The sequence below is a fragment of the Acartia tonsa genome, chromosome 4 (genome assembly GCF_053477335.1).
Source record: "Acartia tonsa isolate MP-2025a chromosome 4, ASM5347733v1, whole genome shotgun sequence".
Taxonomy (NCBI): Eukaryota; Metazoa; Arthropoda; class Copepoda; order Calanoida; family Acartiidae; genus Acartia; species Acartia tonsa.
Window position 1 is genome coordinate 48,717,311 of NC_137263.1, and position 21,891 is coordinate 48,739,201.

The 21,891-nt window shown below is 33.1% G+C and overlaps 2 protein-coding genes across 16 annotated transcripts in view; one reads left to right on the top strand and one right to left on the bottom strand.

Annotated features, from left to right (window-relative positions):
• raptor (regulatory associated protein of MTOR complex 1) overlaps positions 1-13,433 on the top strand; it is a 30,040-nt gene extending 16,607 nt beyond the window's left edge. The window contains exons 18-22 of one of the 15 annotated variants that reach the window (XM_080158654.1): positions 9,570-9,859; positions 10,013-10,156; positions 10,747-10,888; positions 11,804-12,381; positions 13,386-13,433. In XM_080158654.1, coding sequence (XP_080014780.1) covers positions 9,570-9,667 — 98 coding nt within the window. In that variant the 3' untranslated portion in view covers positions 9,668-9,859; positions 10,013-10,156; positions 10,747-10,888; positions 11,804-12,381; positions 13,386-13,433. Of the gene's footprint in view, positions 1-9,569; positions 10,157-10,736; positions 10,890-11,104; positions 11,195-11,792; positions 12,421-13,385 lie in introns of those variants that run through there. The other 14 variants (XM_080158655.1, XM_080158658.1, XM_080158660.1 and 11 more) reach the window with 14 other exon arrangements.
• A 1,104-nt stretch (positions 13,434-14,537) lies between these two features.
• LOC145317549 (glyceraldehyde-3-phosphate dehydrogenase 2-like) lies at positions 14,538-18,238 on the bottom strand. Its single transcript, XM_080158681.1, has 4 exons — positions 17,787-18,238; positions 16,245-16,511; positions 15,731-15,893; positions 14,538-15,329 (listed from the first exon to the last, which is right to left on the bottom strand). Exons 1-4 carry the CDS (start codon positions 17,862-17,864, stop codon positions 14,839-14,841), a joined length of 999 nt encoding a protein of 332 aa, XP_080014807.1. The 5' UTR covers positions 17,865-18,238; the 3' UTR covers positions 14,538-14,838.
• Between the last annotated feature and the right edge of the window lie 3,653 nt (positions 18,239-21,891).

Genomic DNA, 21,891 nt, shown 5'->3' on the forward strand with positions numbered 1-21,891 from the left:
ATATGAGTTCTTACCTTATTTTTTAAAGATATCAACCTGATTTTTTTCAATAATACTTTTTTAACATAACCGAATCAACAAACCATTACAGATTTCATTTTGGGACTTTCCTTCTAGAGCTAGTGGAGCAAAAGACTCCAAAAAAACACTAAAAGAAAATTGAAGAAACCATTACGGATTTTATTTTGGTACTTTCCTTCTAGGGGCTTGTGGAGCAAGACCCCCAAAATCTACGTACTATTACAGATTTCATTTTAGGACTCTCTTTCTAGGGGCTTGTGGAGCAAACGACCCCAACACTAAAAATATGAGTTCTGAGCTTATTTTTAAATATATCAAACTGTTTTTTTAAAAATAATACTTTTTTAACATAACCGAACTAAGAAACCATTACGGATTTCATTTTGGGACTTTCCTTCTAGGGGCTAGTGGAGCAAAGATCCCAAAAACACTAAAAATATGAGTTCTGAGCTTATTTTTAAAGATATTAACCCGATTTTTTTATAATACTTTTTTAACATAACCAAATCAACGAAACAATACAGATTTCATTTTGGGACTTTCCTTCTAGAGCTAGTGGAGCAAAAGACTCCCCCAACTAAAATGAACTAAAATGAACTAAAATGAACTAAAACAAACCGTGGAAGATCTTAAATCCAAGACCAAGAAAAACGAAGATGACATTACTGCCACTAATGCAAATGTTGCATCTATTAAAAATGACCTGAAAGAAAGGAAAGAAGAAGCTCTATCATATTCTGAAAACACTGCTGATCAAGTGTTGAGAGAAATAACTGACCGAAATTCAAGGAAAAAAAACCTTGTCTTTTATGGTATACCTGAAGCTAATTCTGAACTGCCAGGACATATAAAAAAATGCCAGGATAAATTGGAAGTCCTAGAAGTTTTGTCTGAAGTTGATTGTGCTGTTGATATTGATACCAACGTTAAATTTGCTACAAGGCTGGGTAAAGTATCTGAGGAAACCAACGAACCAAGACCTCTATTAGTAGGGTTTGATACTGAAGAAATAAAAAACGAAATTATTGGAGCTGCCTATAAACTTAAATATTCTGAAATGAGTGATGTATCTATTGCACCTGATCTTACTGCCAAACAAAGAAAAGAAGAATCTCGTCTCAGAACTGAAGCCAATAAAAGAAACGAAGAAATGGATCCTGAAGATGCAAAAAACTGGACATGGAGGCTAGTGGGGCCACGTGGAGAACAAAAGCTTTTAAAACAACGGAAGAAGGAGCAAGAGCCACAAAAAGCACAGATAAGGCAAAAGAGAAAGAGGCCAACAAGGACAGCCAATCTAGACAAGGACGAGAGCGAAGAAAGCCAGGAGGACATTCTTCCCCCAGCAAAGAAACAATAAAAGTACTGTATTCCAATGTTCGTGGTTTACAATCTAAACTACAAGAACTTAGCTGCCAAGCATATGAACTTAAACCTGACATTATATTATTATGTGAAACATGGTGCAATAATTTTACCTCTAGTGATATATTAAACATTCCTGGTTATTGTATTGATAATTCATTGAGAAAAGACAGAGTTGATACAGCTCATGGAATTGGTGGTGGATTAATTGTGTACGTTAAAATTGGCCTGACAGTTTTAGAACATGACTTTAATAGTGATTTTAATCAATACAACTCTTTTAAACTTTACAGTAATGACGGAGGCCATGTGAAATTTGTTACAGTGTACAAATCCCCAAACAGTGACAATGAAAACATTGACAAATTATGTGAACTAGTCCAAACAATGGATAATAATACATTTATGATTGGTGACTTTAACTTTCCTGGCATCAGGTGGAATGATAAAATGGCGGATAGTAAAGGCAGAAAATTTCTCAACACCATCATTGAGAACAACATCCACCAAGCTGTTGAAGAGCCAACCCATATCAAAGGTAACATTTTAGACCTTGTTCTGACAAAAAACCCTGAGCTAATTGTTGATTTGAGTGTATTGGACAACCTCAGTAAAAGTGACCACAATATGATATTACTTGAAATTCAAACCAATGTCTCTAAAAACACTACCAACGAGAAGATTTTTGATTGGAACAAAGCAGATTTCAATGGAATAAAAAATGGCATGAGCGAAGTGAATTGGAAAAATGAATTTCATAATAAATCTGCCTCTGAAATGTGGGCTACCCTGAAAAGTAAAATTGATAATCTGCAAGAAAAGTTTGTACCCAGAAAAAACCGTAGGTCTCCAGGGAAACCTCCATGGATGAATAAGCACATTCTTACAATGATAAGAAAAAAAAGAAGACTGTACAAAGTCAGTAAAAGTGACCAAACTAAGTATAATGACTATGTAGCGCAAGAAAAACAAATAAGAAATGCAGTGAGAAAGGCCAAAAAAAGTTATGAGAAACACATCTCAAAAACATCAAACAGCAGTGATAAAAAGTTCTACTCTTACGTTAAAAGTCGTACTAAAGTTAAGACAAGTATTGGTCCACTCAAAGATGAGAATGGTGAAACTCATTCAGAACCAAAACAAATGGCAGAAATACTAAATAACTTTTTTAGTGGTGTATTCACAAGAGAAGACACAAATAACATCCCAGAACCAGAAGCTCATGAATTTAATGAGAGACTTGAATTTGTAAACTTTACTCGAGAAAAGGTGATGGCAAAGATAGACAAACTCAAAAATGGCTCTGCTCCTGGCAATGATAAAATTGAGGTTGTACTTTTAAAGGCTGTAAAATCTGAAATTGCTGAACCTTTAACTATGATTTATACCAAATCTTTCCAAACAAACGACATTCCTGCTGATTGGAAAGATTCTAACATCACACCTGTCTTCAAGAAAGGATCCAAAAGCAATCCTTCAAATCACAGACCTCTTGCAATGACTCCAATTCCATGTAAAATAATGGAATCTATTATAAAAGACGACATTGTTGCCCACCTTGAAGAACAGAACCTGATCAGATCTAGTCAACATGGATTTACCAAGAATAGAAGTTGTGCAACTAATCTTCTTGAATTTTTTGAAAAGGTTTGTCAAATTTTTGATGAAGGTGATTCTGTTGATCTTATCTACCTTGACTATGCTAAAGCATTTGACAAAGTTCCCTTCCAAAGGCTAATTGTTATACTTAAAGCTCATGGCATCAATGGCAACCTTTTGAAATGGATTGAAAACTGGATTTCTGGCCGCAGACAGAGAGTTGTCCTAAATGGTGTGTTCTCAGAATGGATTGAAGTTCTTTCAGGTGTACCACAGGGAAGTATCCTTGGTCCAATCCTGTTCATAATTTTCATCAATGATATTGATTGTAAAATACTTATAGATTTGATGAAAAAGTTTGCAGACGACACCAAAGGAGCCCACAAAATAACCAGTGATGAGGACAGAAAGATTATTCAAACAACACTTGATAATCTTTTCAATTGGAGTATTCAGTGGGGCATGGAATTCAATAAAAGTAAATGCAAAGTTATGCATATTGGACGTAAAAACCCTAAATTTGAGTACTTTATTGACAATGTTAAACTCCAGAAAATTGACAGTGAAAAAGATCTTGGTATTCTAACCTCCAGCACATTAAAACCATCGCAACAATGTCAAGAAGCTGCAAGAAAAGCCAACTTTGTTCTCAACCAGACCCTGAAAGCTTTTCATTACAGAGATAAAACAGTGTTTCTTCAACTGTATAAACGCTATATTCGGCCCCACCTGGAATTTTCTACAGTAAATTGGAACCCCTGGACTGCTGCAGATGTTGAAATACTAGAACAAGTCCAGAAGAGAGCTGTAAACTCTATCTGTGGCTTAAATAGCTCAAATTATGCTGATAAACTGAAGGAACTAAAAATCACATCATTGGAGGACAGACGTACCAGATTTGACATGATCCAAGTCTACAAAATTCTCAACAAAGTTGACAAAGTTGAAGAAAACATCTGGTTTACAAGAGCAAATGTTAATTTGGGAAGAGTCACTAGACTAGCTGCCAACCCACTCAACCTGAAGAAAAAACGGGTAAACACAGATGTCTACAAAAACTTTTTTTCCAATAGGGTCATCGACCTATGGAACAATCTACCAGATAACGTAAAATCTGCAAGAAACCTGTACATTTTCAAGAAAGAATATGATAAACTTTAAAGACTTTTAACAAAACCGTTAATGTGAAGAATATTCTATTAGTTGTACTTATATCTGTGATAAAATTAACATGTTTTGATGATGCCCTAATATTCTCGATATGCTCCAGTAGGGGCCATGAGAATTATATAAACATAAACATAAACATAAACTCCAAAAAACACTAAAAATAGGAGTTCTGAGCTTATTTCTAAAGATGTCAACCTGATTTTTTAAAGAAAACTTTTTTAACAACTGACTTAATGAACCATCACAGATTTCATTTTGGGACTTTACTTCTAGGGACTAGTGGAGCAAAAGACCCCCCAAAACACTAAACATATGAGTTCTGACCTTATTTTTAAAGATATCAACCTGATTTTTTTAAAACACTTTTTTTACACTGAACTTGGTAACTTTTACAGATTTAATTTTGGGACTTTCCTTCTAGAAGCTAGTGAAGCAAAACACTAAAAATATTTTTTTAATGTGAAATTTTTTCACATAAATGAACTATGTAATCATTACAGATTTTGATTTCCTTCTAGGGTCCAATGAAAATGCGCTTGAATCAATTCACAGTCATATTCAAATATTATGTAGTATTCTTAAAAAAAATTACATTAAGACAACTAGATTAAGGTTTCATAATACTTGGTATAGAAATACTGTACAAAGACTAAAAATGATGATGTATCCTAACAAATTTAAAAAAATTTAAAAAAGTCAAAAACTATCTACATAATTGAAAAAAATTAAGTATTCAGTGTAAAAAAAGAAAACTATTAGTTATTGATTGGTTTTTCAATTGCAACAAATACAGCATGTCTTTTGCCCCACTAGCTTCTAGAAGGAAAGTCCCAAATGAAATCTGTAAAAGTTACCAAGTTCGGTTATGTTAAAAAAGTGTTAAAAAAATCAGGTTGATATCTTTAAAAATAAGGTCAGAACTCATATTTTTAGTGTTTTAGGGGTCTTTTGCTCCACTACACCCTAGAAGGAAAGTCCGAAAATGAAATCTGTAATGGTTCTTTGATTCGGTTATGTTAAAAAAGTATTATTGAAAAATCAGGTTGATATCTTTAAAAATAAGGTCAGAACTCATATTTTTAGTGTTTTTGGGGGTCTTTTGCTCCACAAGCCCTAGAAGGAAAGTCCCAAAATGAAATCTGTAATGGTTTGTTGATTCGGTTATGTTAAAAAAGTATTATAAAAAAAATCAGGTTGATATCCTTTAAAATAAGGTCAGAACTCATATTTTTAGTGTTTTGGGGGGTCTATTGCTCCACAAGCCCCTAGAAGGAAAGTCCCAAAATGAAATCTGTAATGGTTCGTTGATTCGGTTATGTTAAAAAAGTATTATTAAAAAAAAATCAGGTTGATATCTTTAAAAATAAGGTCAGAACTCATATTTTTAGTGTTTTGAGGGGGTCTATTGCTCCACAAGCCCCTAGAAGGAAAGTCCCAAAATGAAATCTGTAATGGTTCGTTGATTTGGTTATGTTAAAAAAGTATTATAAAAAAATCAGGTTGATATCTTTAAAAATAAGGTCAGAACTCATATTTTTAGTGTTTTGGGGGGTCTATTGCTCCACAAGCCCCTAGAAGGAAAGTCCCAAAATGAAATCTGTAATGGTTCGTTGATTTGGTTATGTTAAAAAAGTATTATAAAAAAAATCAGGTTGATATCTTTAAAAATAAGGTCAGAACTCATATTTTTAGTGTTTTGGGGGGTCTATTGCTCCACAAGCCCCTAGAAGGAAAGTCCCAAAATGAAATCTGTAATGGTTCGTTGATTCGGTTATGTTAAAAAAAGTATTATAAAAAAAATCAGGTTGATATCTTTAAAAATAAGTTCAGAACTCATATTTTTAGTGTTTTGGGGGGTCTATTGCTCCACAAGCCCCTAGAAGGAAAGTGCCGAAATTCAATTTTCAAAGAAATACGTGTATATCCAGTCATATAAGAGAGCCTACAAAAAGAATTAGGTTGATAACTTTAAAAACAAGCCCACAGTACCCTCCCAAACTTTGGTACTGAATTTCATTTCCTATAAGTGTACAAACTTCCCCCCCCCCTTATGAATTAAGAATGAAACACATAATTAAACTCAGACGATATGACAAAATATATGTAAAAAAATTCTTATGCTGTCAATGTACGTAAGGACCTATTAGTAACGATTTTAGAGTTGCTATGCTTTTTAAATTGTACCTTACTATAACAGGAATCATAATGTCATGTTTGAAACTCCCCCCCAGGGGCGTCCAAACTTTTTATTTTGGTGGGGGTAATTCGGTTTTGGGGGGGGTAAAATGGCGCGCGAAGCGCGCCTCAAATTTTTTTTACCCCCCCCAAAATTTTTACCCCCGGGGTAAAATTTGCTTGGGGGGGGTAATTTTCCCCCCTGAAATCTGTTGGCAGGGGTAAAATTTGTTTACCCCCCCCAAATTTACCCCCGGGGTAAAATTTTTGGGGGGGGTAATTTAAATTTTATCAAAAATTTAGTATTAAAAATGCGCTCGAAGCGCGCAAAAATTTTTTTTGTTAGAGATTTTCCATTTTTGGGGGGGTATTTACCCCCCCAAAATTGTTTGGGGGGGGTAAATACCCCCTCCTAAATGGTTGGGGGTGCCTACGGCACCCCCAGGGTAGGGGTAAATTTTAAATGGGGGGGGGGGTAAAATGAAAAAAAAATTTGGGGTGCCTACGGCACCCCCAAATTCGTTTGGGGGGGGTAATCGCCCCATTACCCCCCCCCCTTGGACGCCTATGCCCCCCCCCCCTTATTTCAACTATTTCAATTTTTTTGTACTTAAAGGGACTGTGAACGTAAATTTTTCTCATCTTAATATCAAATCTTAACATTATCTCATTCATAATATCTCACAGATAGAGCAAAACGCGCTTTTGTTTGCTTAAAAAACGGCTTTTTACGACGATTTTTATAAGGTAAAGGGAAAGGAAGAAATTTTTCGTTTTATATAAAATGTGCATTAAATTGCTTTTTTCTCCCATTATAGCTAAAATTAAACTTTTTCACATAGTTCTGGATTTTTCCTAACAGTTAAGCTGACTTTTAACATAATCCTTGCTTTAAACCAATGTATAGTTACTTAGAAATTGATAAAATAAGCAATATTTTTTATTGAAAACCAAATACAATAACAAAGCTAGAAACAGGTTATTTTATTAGTATCCTATTAACTTTAGATGGTCCATCTCTCGCCCACCTTTAATTACAAATTTGTAAATAATAAAGACGCAATGTTTCTTTATAAACAGTCTGATAAAAGTGTAAACTAATTCTCGAAAGTGGGTTATTTATTGTCCAACACAATAAAAAGGGATATTCTTATTTTAAATAACCTATGAGATTCAACCCTTTGTAGACAGTGAGTTATTTTTTTGTCAATAATACGAATTTAAAATAGGTCTTTATTACCTAATTACTACGTTATAAAAAATCTAATTGGCAATTTTATATCATTAAATAAATCCTTAACAGTAAGTAAATTGTTTCAACTATATATGACAAGTTAAATATTCCTACAAACATTATAAGAAACAAAAACGTTCAGATTTTCCCTGTTTTTTCCTTTTTCCCTTCCAAAATACCATAAAATCAAGGCTTTATATCTGGATATTTTTGTTAATAGGACGTTTTTGGTTGATCAGTGTAGTGAAATGTGCTTAGAAAATGTTAAGATTTGATAATCAGATGAGAAATATTTACGTTCACACTCCCTTTAACTAGGTACTTTGAGGGAAGACGCCTGCTTATTGAATGTTAGGATATTGAATTTCTTAATTGACAAAAATTATTACTAAACAAGGATGAGAACATCCATAAAATTGTATAAATACAGGATACTGTGAAAGGACATTTCATTCTTTAACTTTAATTATAAAGATGCTATGCTTACATTATTGGACCTTGTTGTCCTAAAAATCTTCCAAAAAAAGTATACAGTTATAAAGTTTTTTTGTCTGAAGCTTAAGATCTTGGAAACTGGTAGTAAGAATTAGTTATAATTTTCAGGGTAGCTTTATAAATTTCAGTTGGTGGTTCCAAGGAATATTTTCCTGACCCCCTTCCCCTCTCCCCTAGATTCTAGGGGTGAGGTAACTTGTCTATAATACAAAGTAGAACAATGTCTGTCTGTCTTAGTAACCGCTGAACCGATTGGGTTCTACTCTTCAGGGAACAAACCTGGTTGAGGGAACGTCAAACGCACCTTGGGCGAAGCCCCTAGAGGCTAAAGACGAAGCTGCTAGTATAACATAAAGTACAAAAATCAGCAAGTTTTAAATGAACGTACATTTTCTGGTAACGAACATAGAGTTGCCACGCTTCCTAATTCGTTATAGGTATCTCACTGCAAAGCTTTCTAAAATGTATAAATTATTGTAAAGATCTATTCTTTACGGACGAAAGGAATGGGACCTATCTTAATTATATAAAAGCTTTGCGGTTTTTCATTTATAAACTGAAAATTTTATGTTTAACATGTTAAAAATAATGTTTTTCACTTTAATTTCTATGTCTATATCACACGCAATAAATCTATGTACTGAAAAACAGCTGACAGACAGATATCTCATTTCTCCCCTTTCCAAATAATAATAATAATCAGGGCTCGGCAGCCGCTCGTCAACCGTTTGTATGCCGCAGTGAAATAGTTTTAATAAGACTTTAAAATTTAGCTGTTTATCTAACCTGTTTCTAAACAGACAATCAATCTTTATGGAATTTTTTCACGTACAATTAAATTTTTGACAAATACACGGCTGCCGGGCCCTGATATTAATTATACGCAGTACATTTATGTGTACTTCAATATCTTTCACTTTTTTCACTAAATAATTTTTGAAATGTGTTTTTATGTAGAAATGAACTTAATGTTTTTTTGTGAAGCATTTACTTATCAATTTGTTGTGAGTATATGATATTATTTGAAAAAAAACAATTTTTGTTTTTTTTGCTGCCATTTTGTTGTCTGCTTCCATTGGTATATGTTTGTTTACAAACAAAGCGCGACAAATATAAAATGCCGCAATTCTGATAATTTTGTCTATGGTGAAATACAAAATTTGCCCCCCAACGACAGCTGAAAAAGGCAAATTAATAAACTTTGCGTTATTTTGCCCCCCAAATGGATTTTCGAATTTATTTCCTTGTTGGTTATACCTTATTCCTGCAAAAAAAATAGGCCCCCCCCCCCCTCTTTTTTCACCTCTGCCCTTTTTCTCATCCCTCAAAACGGAGGGTGCCCAAATCTGCCCAAAAACACCCGTTAAAGAGCAGCCCAAAACCGCCCGCCCGATATGACAACCCTGAAGCTTAATAATAGTTTTTTATCAAATCATTTTGAAGACAGGTTTTCGTTAGTTAAGACATCCTTTTGTTTTCATTGAAACTCATCTAAATATTGTTTATTTAGGATCAATCAATTGCATTCGCTTCCATCCTCACCTGTTAAGACTGGCAGCTGGAACTGCAGACTCGGAAATCAATCTATTTGGTCAAAAAAGAATATAGAACACAGATTATTTAAATGAAATAGATACCTACATAATTGTCATAAAAAAACATTAAAACATATTCATCAACCACCACTAGGACTGGTAAAGGCACATAGCTTATACATTTTTATGCAAGGCTTTTTAAAAATAACTAATATTGAATTCATTTTATTTATGAATTATTTTTACAACCGCAGAAAATTGCTTTGTCTTCAACTTATCTACAAATTAAAAACACCTTAGATGAGTTCTTGAAATAAAGAAGTATCGCTGAATCAAACTGAAACTAAAAATCAAATTATATTTTTTATTATAATGTCCTGTCGCTAGATATGTTGGAGACAATGCAATTTTTATCCAGTGAAGTGCCCCACTAAGAAATTAAGACTACGAATATTGTGGATTATTTTTGCAAAAAGCAGCTATAGCAAAAGCTTCAACTAAAAACATATTAAAGTGTAAAAAATAACAATTATCAATTTACATTTACAGCAATATTTTAAAGGTAAAGGGGACTATCCACGAACCAGAGCAAGTGATTCTAAGCATCTTCCAGCATTGACCCATAGTATTTTTTTTTTTTTTTGAGTGAATATACTAGGTTAATGTTTAATACCTATTTGCTTTATCGACGAAAAAGTTAGGTTTCACCATGGTTTTATATGAAAAAAACTTTGAAATGTAAAGCAATTTTTAAAGCAATATCATCAAATGCTTTGCTGAGTTCAAAGGACAAAATGAAATAACACTGCAGAAAAGCATCAAATGTTGTAAATTGCAAAAGTACATTAATTAAACTGTTTACAAGTTACCAACCCTTTTTCTAAATATACATTTTTAATCACAATAATTTATTTTGTGTCAAAGCTTTTAAACAACAGTTTGAACTCATCAAAACATTCAATGATATTGCACCAAACAATGCTTAACATTTCAAAGCTTTTTTTTTATATAAAACCATAGTGAAACCCAACTTTTTAGTCGATAAAGCAAATATTAAACATAAACCTAGTATATTTACTAAAAAAATACTATGGGTCAATGCTGGAAGATGCTTAGAATCACTTGCTCTTGTTCGTGGATAGTCCTCTTTAGGTTATTCAAGTTTGTTAATAATAGTTCTGATATGAAAATATACAGTATGTATAATGTATATTAATCAAATTACCATTTAAATCAATATTTATTTATAGAAAATATTTCTCAAAACAGTATAATAGTTAATGCATGCTCAAAGGTAAAATTAATTTAAACTTCATTAATTTTCTGTCTTAAACTTTTGATCTTTTAAAAGAAATTGTAAAAACTTTAAAAAATTTGTTGAAAGCGAGTTGAAAGAATTAACATTTTATTGAAAATGTTGAATTTACAGCCTAAAATTTGCACAAAAGCTTTCATAATATTAAAATGCTAATACACCCCAATTGCCTTTTTCTCCACACCAAAATTACAGTAAGAATTTTAACCAGCAGCCTTATTTTAAGTACTAGTTTTAACTAGTACTCAGAAACTGGTTTTCATTACTAAAAAAAAAGAGAAAGGCGTAAGTGCCACTTTTTCAAAACTAACATGAAACAAATTAATTTGTCCATTAAAAAGAGTTATACACTGAAATTTGTCATTGCAGTCGCATAAATATATATATTATTACTTGGATCTTACACCAGATTTTCATGTTCTCTAACAAGGAGAAACACACAGCGGGCTTAAATAACGGATTCCCCTTCCACCCCCTGTTAACCCATCCCCTCCCCTCCTACTGGATGACTAAGTTCTATGTTTCAACCCAAGTTGACGACAATTTTCCCCCTGTCAAAATATCCACGTATATTCTACATCCATTGATGTACTACAATTTACCATTAAAAGCGACTGTCCAGCAAAATCACCTTTTTTGGGAGACTAGTTTTTAGTTTACTTTAAAAAGTGGCACTCTGTCAAAGCAACCCTCATTCATAGACAAGACGATAGCGATAATCTGCTTTTTCTTAGTCGTAAGCTTTTTATGGTGCCTATAAAAAATGATGTCATACTGCCCTACCAATGGTCAATTAAAATGTATACTGCCCTTCCACTGGTAATTTTGTCTTTGTATTGGCCTATCATTGGTCTTTTGTAATGTATGACGTGATTTTTTAAAGGCACTTTTAAGAGCTCCTCATAGTCGTAAATATCTAGCCCTAAAATATAATCTCGTTCATTTGTAAAGTCTGATCAATTTTAGTGTATATATGTTTAAAATATATTTAATTTTATATGTTCATTATATTATATTATAATTATATTCTATTATATTTTGTATTGGGAATGTAAAGCAATTTCTTTGCATAAAAAAATAAACTTTCAACATTTTGTAATTTAAGTGCCAGATTTTTATTGTTTTGTATAATCTTATTTCTGAAAGATTTTTTTCTAATTTGTTCTTTATAAAAGAATATTATTGCAGTGCTAATTTTCTAAAAAATCATTTACTTTTGGGATTATAGAAGTAAAGTTATTTTTATATTGTTAATAATTTTGCATAATAATTAAGTAAAACTTGTATAAAGACATGATTTGATATACTTAGTTTAGATGTTCTCTATTTAGTTTATTCGTCAAGAATACCTTGTTACATACATACATACAGTCAAAACTTAACGTGATTCAAAAATGTGATTTAATCATTTAAATTATAATTTAATTGAAACATAAAAGAATATTCTCATGTGGATATGATATTATTTGTTGGTACTTATTTAAATGTTTAAATTAAATCATTATTTAATATTTTAAAATTTATTATTTGCAAGTAGATAAAAAGGGCTTTGTTAGCATAATATTTTATGATTGCAATAAATGATGAGAGCCATTCTTAAAGGTTTAGGTTCAGACTTAAAAATTAAAAGTATTTTTGACTTCGAGATTAAGGAACAAATATTTTTTGAAAAATTTGGTGATTTTATTTTTATTGTCAAGGATCCGGAGTCGGATCCGGTAGGATCTGGATCCGCACTGACCAAATTTGGAGGATCCGGATCAGCATACAATCAATGCGGATCCGCAACACTGCTGACAACTAATAAAATCGAGAGAAATTTCATTTTGAGAAAAGAATTTTTTAAAATTTTTAGTTTAAATTTATCAGTAACAAAAATTATTTTCAATGCTTACAAGTTATCTTTAAAGGCAGCCTGTAAGAAATACACCGCTTTAGCTGCTGAAAGACTAAAATTTTTCTACTAGCTTTCGAATTTAATATTGAAATTCCTCATATGAGGGTTAGAAAAACTTGAAATATTTTTAACTCCTCTGAAAGATATTTTAAAATGTATAATTTGGTCTAATTGTGGCAGTCATTCGGCAGTCAAAGCGGCGCTTTTCCTACAGGCTTCCTTTATTATAGGTTTTCATATAACTACACTGTAAATGATTTATTGAAGGCTGAATTATGCGTCCTTAGCAAAGCAATTGATAAAAATTACCATATATTTAGTATTTACTCCCTTCAGGGAGTGGTTGATAATATGAACTTTATAAAAGCAAACTTGTTTAAGGTTAAAAATAAGAATCGATGCTCATCTCATTATGGATGTCCGGTAACTCCTTGGGAATGATTTCAAAAATTATATTTCTTTAGATTTTCTGGTTTCCTAAATAAAATCTACGAATCTTGTTCAGCTATTTGGTTACAGACGTCCCCTGTATCAAATAATTTGTAAACTTTAAATAAGTACCAAACTTTGCTTGCTAAGATTACCTGAATTATTTATGATTTAATTCAAATAAAAATTAAATGTTAAGTAGTGTTATTTATTTTTTTACTGTCTCCGACTAGAGTGTTTTTTCAGTTACAAGAGTATCAAATTTATCCAGGGAGGTAAGGGACAATGACATGTAAGTTACAGTGGTAGATTCTAAACCACTTTCATCTATACAAAACTTAGTTCTATTTGGGTGGTTCCAAACAATTTAACCAATAATTTAAATCTACAGGAGGGGTATTTTGTAACAAAATAATCAGCCGTCTAACGAGTTGAGAAGCTAATCAGATATACCTAAGGTATTACCAACAAGCGAAATAAATATAAAATAAATTAAAATGGAGAGGTCGTCAATTTTTTCCGAATTTATTTTATTGTTCGTTTAAGCTGGAATAATAAAGGTACTATTTCTATTAAAACATGCTGCTTCTCTTATAATTCTTTTCAGTCAGCAAAATATATACACATCTTTAATACAAAGTAGAACGGTGTCTGTCTATCTGTCCGTCCGACCCTTAAGATCTCGGTAACCACTGAACCGATGGAATTCAACTCTTCAGGATAAATACCTATTGGTCCTGTGGTGGTTTTAAGATATTTTCTTATCTCGGTAACCACTGAACCGATGGAATTCAACTCTTCAGGATAAATACCTATTGGTCCTGTGGTGGTTAAGATATTTTCTTGGAGTGTGCGAATGCGACACCCAAAAATGAAAATTTCCCTCCAAAATTTTTTCTTCTAATTAAATGTTTATGTTTTTATATACTTTTTTAAAAAATTTTTTAGTAAAAAGCTACGTTATAATTGAGAAACATTAGTTCAGTGGTTCGAGAGTTATCTTAGTACATTTAGACGGACATTCCATTGCTTGTATATAAACAAATAGTTAAGACTAAATTATTTTAAAGTTTCTATTACTCCTTAGAAAAAATACTCCAAATTAGTTAAAATTAGCGATAAAAGGAACTTTTTTTTTTTAGTTTCAAAACTCTTAAAAAACTATTTCTAAGCTTGGCTACTCGTGGATGTTAAAAGTTTTTGATGATTAGTTTGAATGTCCAAATTAACTTCAAATGTCAATATGATCTTTTTAAAATAATTTCACGATTCCCTGTAAAATTCTAATTTATGAAAAACAAATTTCTATTGAATACGTTTATTACATAAATACAGTAACATTGATAATCTGATTTAATTTTGCATAAAGAATTCTCGCACGACAAATACACGACAAAAAATTTTAAGTTGACACAAACAGATCAGGTTCTGGTTCAAATTTCTGGTTGGAGATTTTGGTACCACCAGCTTTACTAGAAACTAGTATTTCACAAAAATTTGACAGGTTAAAAAAAACTTCAAGCTGCAGTTGTGGAAATGCTTGGATTAGTTTCTTTACAGAAACTTTTTGATGCTTTGGCTTTATCAAAACAACCAAGAAAGTTTAGGCCTTTGTTTGCATGTAGGTGATCAGATCAATAACTCTGTTGGAGTATCCCATCTCGTTGTCATACCAGGAAACAAGCTTCACAAAGGTCTTACTCAGTTGGATACCAGCCTTGGCGTCGAAGATGGATGACCTCTGATCTCCGATGAAGTCGCTAGAGACCAGATCCTCGTCGCAGTAGCCCAGAATGCCCTTCATCTCGTTCTCGGAGGCAGCCTTCAGTGTGGCGCAGATCTCCTCGTAGCTGGCCTCCTTCTCCAACCTCACGGTCAGGTCGACAACGGAAACGTCAGCGGTGGGAACGCGGAAAGCCATGCCAGTCAGCTTACCGTTCAGCTCAGGAATGACCTTGCCGACAGCCTTGGCGGCACCAGTGGAGGCGGGGATAATGTTCTGGGCAGCGCCACGGCCACCACGCCAGTCCTTGCCACTGGGACCGTCAACGGTCTTCTGTGTGGCTGTCACAGCGTGAACGGTGGTCATCAAACCTATATTACAAAAAGTTGTTATCGCAAGCCAAAGACATAAGAGGATTTAATTTAATAATATTCCAGGCAAATTTTACTTTCCAAATATAATTAAAATTTAATTTAGGACCATATGATATGAGTACAGAAAAGAAAGCATTTCTTAATAATAGATAAGCTCGTATTTCCTTAGTGCAGAATTACACGTATTGCACAGAAATGATAAGAATGCAATAACTTCCGCCTTTCCTAATATATTTTCATAAAGCTTTCTAATAATAGATTTTAAAAGAAAGTCAGCGATGGGAATTTTATATTCTTAAGTATCAGGAGGTCTATCTGTATGCGTGTCTGCCTTTTAAAAATTTCTGGAAAGTGTTTCATTGTCATAACTTTAGGATGTCAAATAATCATTCGTTTACCTTCAACAATGCCGTACTTGTCGTTGATAACCTTGGCCAGGGGAGCCAGGCAGTTGGTGGTGCAGGAGGCGTTGGACACAACCTGGAGGCTGGGGTCATACTTCTCGTGGTTGACACCCATCACAAACATGGGAGCATCAGCAGAGGGGGCAGAGATAACAACCTAGAAAACATTAAAAATTGAAGAACTAAATTAATTTTAGTTTTGTAATCTATTTAATGCAGGTATCTCTTTGCTTGCTTATTTTGTAAAAAGATCTTTGTTAACCAGAATGAACATTTCAGCAAGGCTTCGAAACAGATTAGTATCCGCTGGATTAAAACCAGTTTTAAGTTATACTTAAAACTCATGTATAGCATCATTTTATAGAAAATTTTCTTACACTTTTGTAAATTTTAAGTGTTACTTATAATTTTTTCTTTAAATATCCACGGAAAGCTGTCTATAATACGATGCGATAAATAACTAATTGCATGCCTAACACAACCTTTCCAGAAATTATAGATATCTTACCTTCTTGGCACCACCCTTGGTGTGAGCCAGAGCCTTCTCATGAGTAGTGAAGACACCAGTAGACTCAACAATATACTCGGCACCGGCGCTGGCCCAGTTAATGTTGGCAGGGTCTCTCTCGTTGAACACGGTGATCTTGTTACCGTTGACGTACAAGAACTTGCCATCCTCCTTCACTTCACCGTTGAACTTGCCGTGGGTGGAGTCGTACTTGAACATGTACACCATGTAGTCCAGGGGGATAAAGGGGTCATTGATGGCAACAACCTGAATAGAAATAATTATGAATATTTAAGTAAATGGAGATTTGTCAGTCTTATAGAGGATTAAAATAAGTTAAAAGTTTTTCCCATTAGGTTTTTATGCGGTAGCTAAAGATTTTGATAACTACTGAACCGATTAAGTTTTCCATTTAAGGGACGCTTCACATAGATCTTAGGATAGTTTTAGGCTATTTTGTTTTCAGATTTAAGTATTTGTGATGGTTTTATGCTATTATTCTGCCATTTTTTGCCAGTAAGGCAATAAGACATTAAAATTATAGTATTGAAATGTAGTATACAGTAATTTCGTACTCTTAACACTTTCATAACTTAAAACTTCTATGGGCAGTTTTGGCCATTACGTCTTTGAGAATATTTTATCTTTCTGTCAACTTACGTCATTGCCCATTTATAAAGGAAAATTGAAAAAAAAATTATAGAGAGCAACAAGAACATTAATTTTTTGGACATATGTAGCACCTAAATTAAAGGTTGGAATCCGCCTTTTTTGGACGGATTCTTGTAAGAATCCGAATCCGGTCTAATAATTTGACAGATTGCCATCTCTAATTTTTAGAACAGACATAAAAAGGTTCTTGGGTCAAAAATAAATTGTCAGGGAATTTCTACCAGTAGAATAAAATTCTCATGACAAATTATATTAACTTATTCGCACAAAAAATTATTGAGAAGCGTTGTAAAATTTTGTTCGCCCATCTGATGAAATTTTTATATAATAAAGCTAAGACGAAACAAAGACAAAATCAAAAAGATTTTCTTCATTAAAGCTTCATAATTTTAATATCAAGAATGTAATTTAACAAAATATTTTTATAAAATCTCGTATAAACCAGTATGCATGTACGTATAATATAAATGCATATATATATATAAATGTCCCATTATATGTATAGTCTGGCTATAAAGTTGGCCTAGCAACAAAAATAAAATGGGAGGTAGAAGGGGAAGAATTCAAAAGAAAAAAGGGGGAAAGACATCTCACGTGAAAATAGGAAACGTGAAATTTAACATGTAGACATTTTTGCACATACACACTCACAAATCAGATGATTGTTTGAAGAAAAAAAACAAATATGGCGGATTTCAAATAATTTCATAATAACTAAATTAACAAAATAAGTAAATATGAGCAGCTGTCACGCAGTTTCAAGTTGATAAAAACTAAAACTATCCGGTAATCATTACAATAAAGAAGTTTAAAGTAGAATTTGTGGCCAAGAATTTATTAAGTGCATACAAATTAAGAAAAATGACTTACTGTGGCGCCCTTCTCAACGGCGGCTCTGAGAACCAGTCTGCCGATACGGCCGAATCCGTTAATTCCGATCTTGGACATTGTGTACTTTAGTGAAGCTGCAAGGTAGAAGTGATGGGTTGTGCCGGCGTCCAACTGCTGGGATGGAGTGAATGAAAGTTGAGAATTATTACCGCAAGTCTCGATTTTAAAAGGGACGAGAGGAGTCGGGGGGAAGAGAGGGGGAAGTATGGAGAGGGTCCGTCTAGTTTATAAAAATAGACGTATTAGAATAGATATTCACGCACGATTTTTATCTATTTTTGTAAATAATAAACAAAAAATATAATTCTATTGTATAAAAACAACAAAAAAATTACGTTTTTAATATCAATTTACAGTATGAGAATTTTTTTCATTGATTATTGTTTCTCTTTTAGGTCAATACAAACAGTGATTATACAAATGTAGCTCAAAGTTCTCTATTCTCTAACTTTATTGTTTGATAAAGAGGGGAGAAGTGTGGAGACTATAGCGAAAAGGGAAGGAAGTCTAGGACAGCTTCGAAAAACAGGGCTATAACATGTAAACAAAATTAAATTATGAAATTTTTTAAAAATCCATATTGTTTTGCTGGTTTAAGCACCTAAAACGGCCAAACAGCTGGACGTACAACTTTTTGTCGCGAGTTTGGTGAGAGGGGAAGGGGGGAGGGTTATGGAAATTACCCAATAATTGTTTTTTTTGTTTTCCCACCTTTTTTTTATTCAAAAAGTTTATCAGAGATAAGTTTTAATATAATTATAACACCGAAATTGCCATCAAAAAAAATTTAAAACTAAAATTCAAAATGAGAGGGGGGTTCACAACCCCCCCCCCCCTCTCAAAAAAAAATATTTTTTTTTTACTTTATCTTTTTAGATCTAATATCTAACATTGGATTATTTAATTCAACTCCCTCCTCCTCAAGTGCCCCTAGAGGCCTCCAGAGGGCATAGCGCGCGCTAGTTCCATTTATAGAACCATATTATTGAAGTTCAATAACTATTATATTACAGTTTAAATTGATTAGATTGACTTGGCTTCAAGAAGCTCAAGCAGGGCTGACTTTTTAACAGAAGCTAAACGTAATTGTGGCGGCTCTATTTCATTTCTAGATATAAAAACTGGAGCGAGTAGGCATTTTATAATTTTAACAAAGCCAGATGGTAAATTGAGCCAGATCTTGTTAGCACAACACCAAAAGAAAAAAAAACTACATTAATTCAAACTGCCTTTAATTATAAAACTATTTAATTTTGTACGAATATTAACCCCTTGGTGACGTCATCCCTATAGACATGGCGAGATTTCTCCTCACGTGAGGCATTCCTTCCTTCGGAACAAAAATTCCCTATAAAATTGTGTAAGTGTATCAAAGGTACGTTTATTTTTGCATAATAATCAAGAAAAAAATATTTTTTTATTAATAATCAAAGAAAATATATTGTAACTTACAAAAATTAAATTTTTAAAAATAAAATGATACATTTTAGAAAAGCTTTACTCCAGTCAATTCATAACACAGCACAGAACACGAAGGGAAAGCATGATTTTTTTAAAAACTAAAATATCCCGAGATCAATCGACGTAACCCAAGCTAGAAGATAGATACTTTTTATCTCACGCAAATCATATTTTAAAACTCCTAGCTTTCCCCAATATATGAAATATTTTTCTTCTCTATACGGACCGAGGGCGGGAGTGTTTTGTCGCATATGTCCCCTTCGGTTTATTACACGCCCATTTGGCTGTAGAGCTGGGTTCGCGAAGTGACACTTCTCTCTCAAAAAAAATCTTTGCTGAATTACAGATCAATAGAACGGCGTAAATTATTGTTGACTTAGAGGTGGATGATCAATTCATTCCAATTTCGGTCTCCAGGCTCAAAAGTAAAAAAAAAATCGTTATTTTATTGTTATTATACCTGATTCACCCCTGTGCTGGTTTAGAGAGTGTAGATTCTAGAACCTTGTTCAGTCATCCCCCCCACCTCCACCTTAATTTGCCGGGGGTCGAATGCACCTCTTTCCTCTTTTATTTGTTTCTGACAATCATTAATTCGTATCTATTATATCCTTCAATTTTGTTACGCCATGCATTTGTAGATATTCATCCTTGTCAAGTTGCTAAGAGAATATGCGCATCATCACGTAAGTTTTGTATCAGAGTTTAACTTCAAACTATTTGATTCCCTCACTCTGTATAATGTATCAACGCAGTTTTAACCACGTAATTCTATCATTTAAATGATTAAAGTTTTTTGCAGGGGTCTAAAGGTATGAGACAATGGCCCATAAATTGATGTACATGATGATGATACACAAAATTACCACTTCTGTAGATTACAATTATTGGCTGAAACGTTTGGACATTTACCTTATTGTACCATCCAATTAAAATTCAATAAAAGTCTCCTAAGTTGTTAAGCCAACGAATAAGATAACGTTATTATAAAACTTTGGGTAATGAACAGCTCATTTAATTGTCCCCAATACTTTTTTTTTGTATGTGAGTTAAGATCTTGCTAACCTGCACTGCACTGAACAAAAATGAGTTTTCCATTTAATAGAAGCTAAATCATTCTATAAACTATTCGAATACAGAGCCCTTAGATTCTAAAAATAATAACCCCAGTCAAATTCTTTGCAGCAACTATCTGCTTAGTTGTAGGATGTATGTATGTGTGCATGTCTACATGAAATCTTGCGCATCTAGGCCTTTTTTCATATTTTTTTTTGTGGGTGGGGGGGGGGGCATACGCGTTAAAATGCTCTCCAGTCGTTCTCTGCAGCAATTTTAGATCCTTCAGACTTATTAGTATTTAATTTTGTGTGTCTGTCCACACGATGTTATAGGTGTACAGGTAACTATATCAGGGAGGGAGGGGACATTGGGCTGTTCATTAAATTAGTCCCCAAAGTTTTATCATAACGATTTCTTATTCGTTGGCCCAACAACTTTGGGGACTTTTTTTGAATTTTGATTGGTTTGTCAATTAAGTTAAGTGTCCACTAATTGTAATGTACCGAAGGGGCAATTCTGTAACTTTACCATATTTTGTTAAAAATTAACCTGTTGTTTTGCTACTGTTATCTTTTGTCATCCTTGTTTTACAGAAGCTTTTTAGAAAGAGAAAAATATTGAAAGCGATGATGTTTATTAAGAGGTGATTGTATGTTTTATAAACAATTGATAAATTTTTCATACTTATTTAACACACACATGCAAATTTTATAATATAAACATTCTAAAAATTGAGTAGGGGGTAGGTTTTTTCAAATGCATAACCCTGTGGGGGGTCCAGACTTTGCGGTACCATAACGCATGCTGAGCTATGCAGTACTCAATATAACCTAACCTAAGTTGTCCTAAAATTATAAACAAAGGAAAAACAACCCTTCTCCTTTATTTAAAGACTAAGGGAGGGGTTATCAGTGGATTTTTGATATACGTGGATACATTGACAGGGGAAAATTTGTCGTTAATTGACAATGGACATCATTTATTGATCAGTTGGAGGGGAGGGTATGGGGTAAAGTTGGGTTTCGTTATTTTACTCAGCTGCGTGTATCACTGCATAAAAATCTGGTGCAACATCTAGGTAATAATATATATTTTTTGTTATCAGTGTTCAACAGGGTACTTTGTATGAAAGCACCATGTCAAATTTCTTCAGCTGTAACGTCTTGTACATTTTTATCATCTTCTAAAGTTTCAGCTTTTTCATCTTTAATGCCCTTATTTACATTAGTGTCTTCACTTTCCTGCTCTGATGTATCATTTGTAGCAGTATTGTCATCTGCTTGTAATAATATGTTTCCTAGAGAGAGATAACCTAGAGACATACTAACTAAATCAGCCATTTGGAGAAAATTAAAGGTACATTCAAGACATTAAATCGGTTCAAACATTTTATAGATTTTGTGTTACGTATACATGGGCAAAATTTTTTCACATCGTTTGCATTATAAATCAGCTATAAATTGTCGCAGATCTTAGGATAAAGCTTTTCTTTGGTAAATTATTTCTTCCCTTGTAATATGTCAAGCTTATTACAAAGCATTTAATAAGTTAGTTATGAAATTCT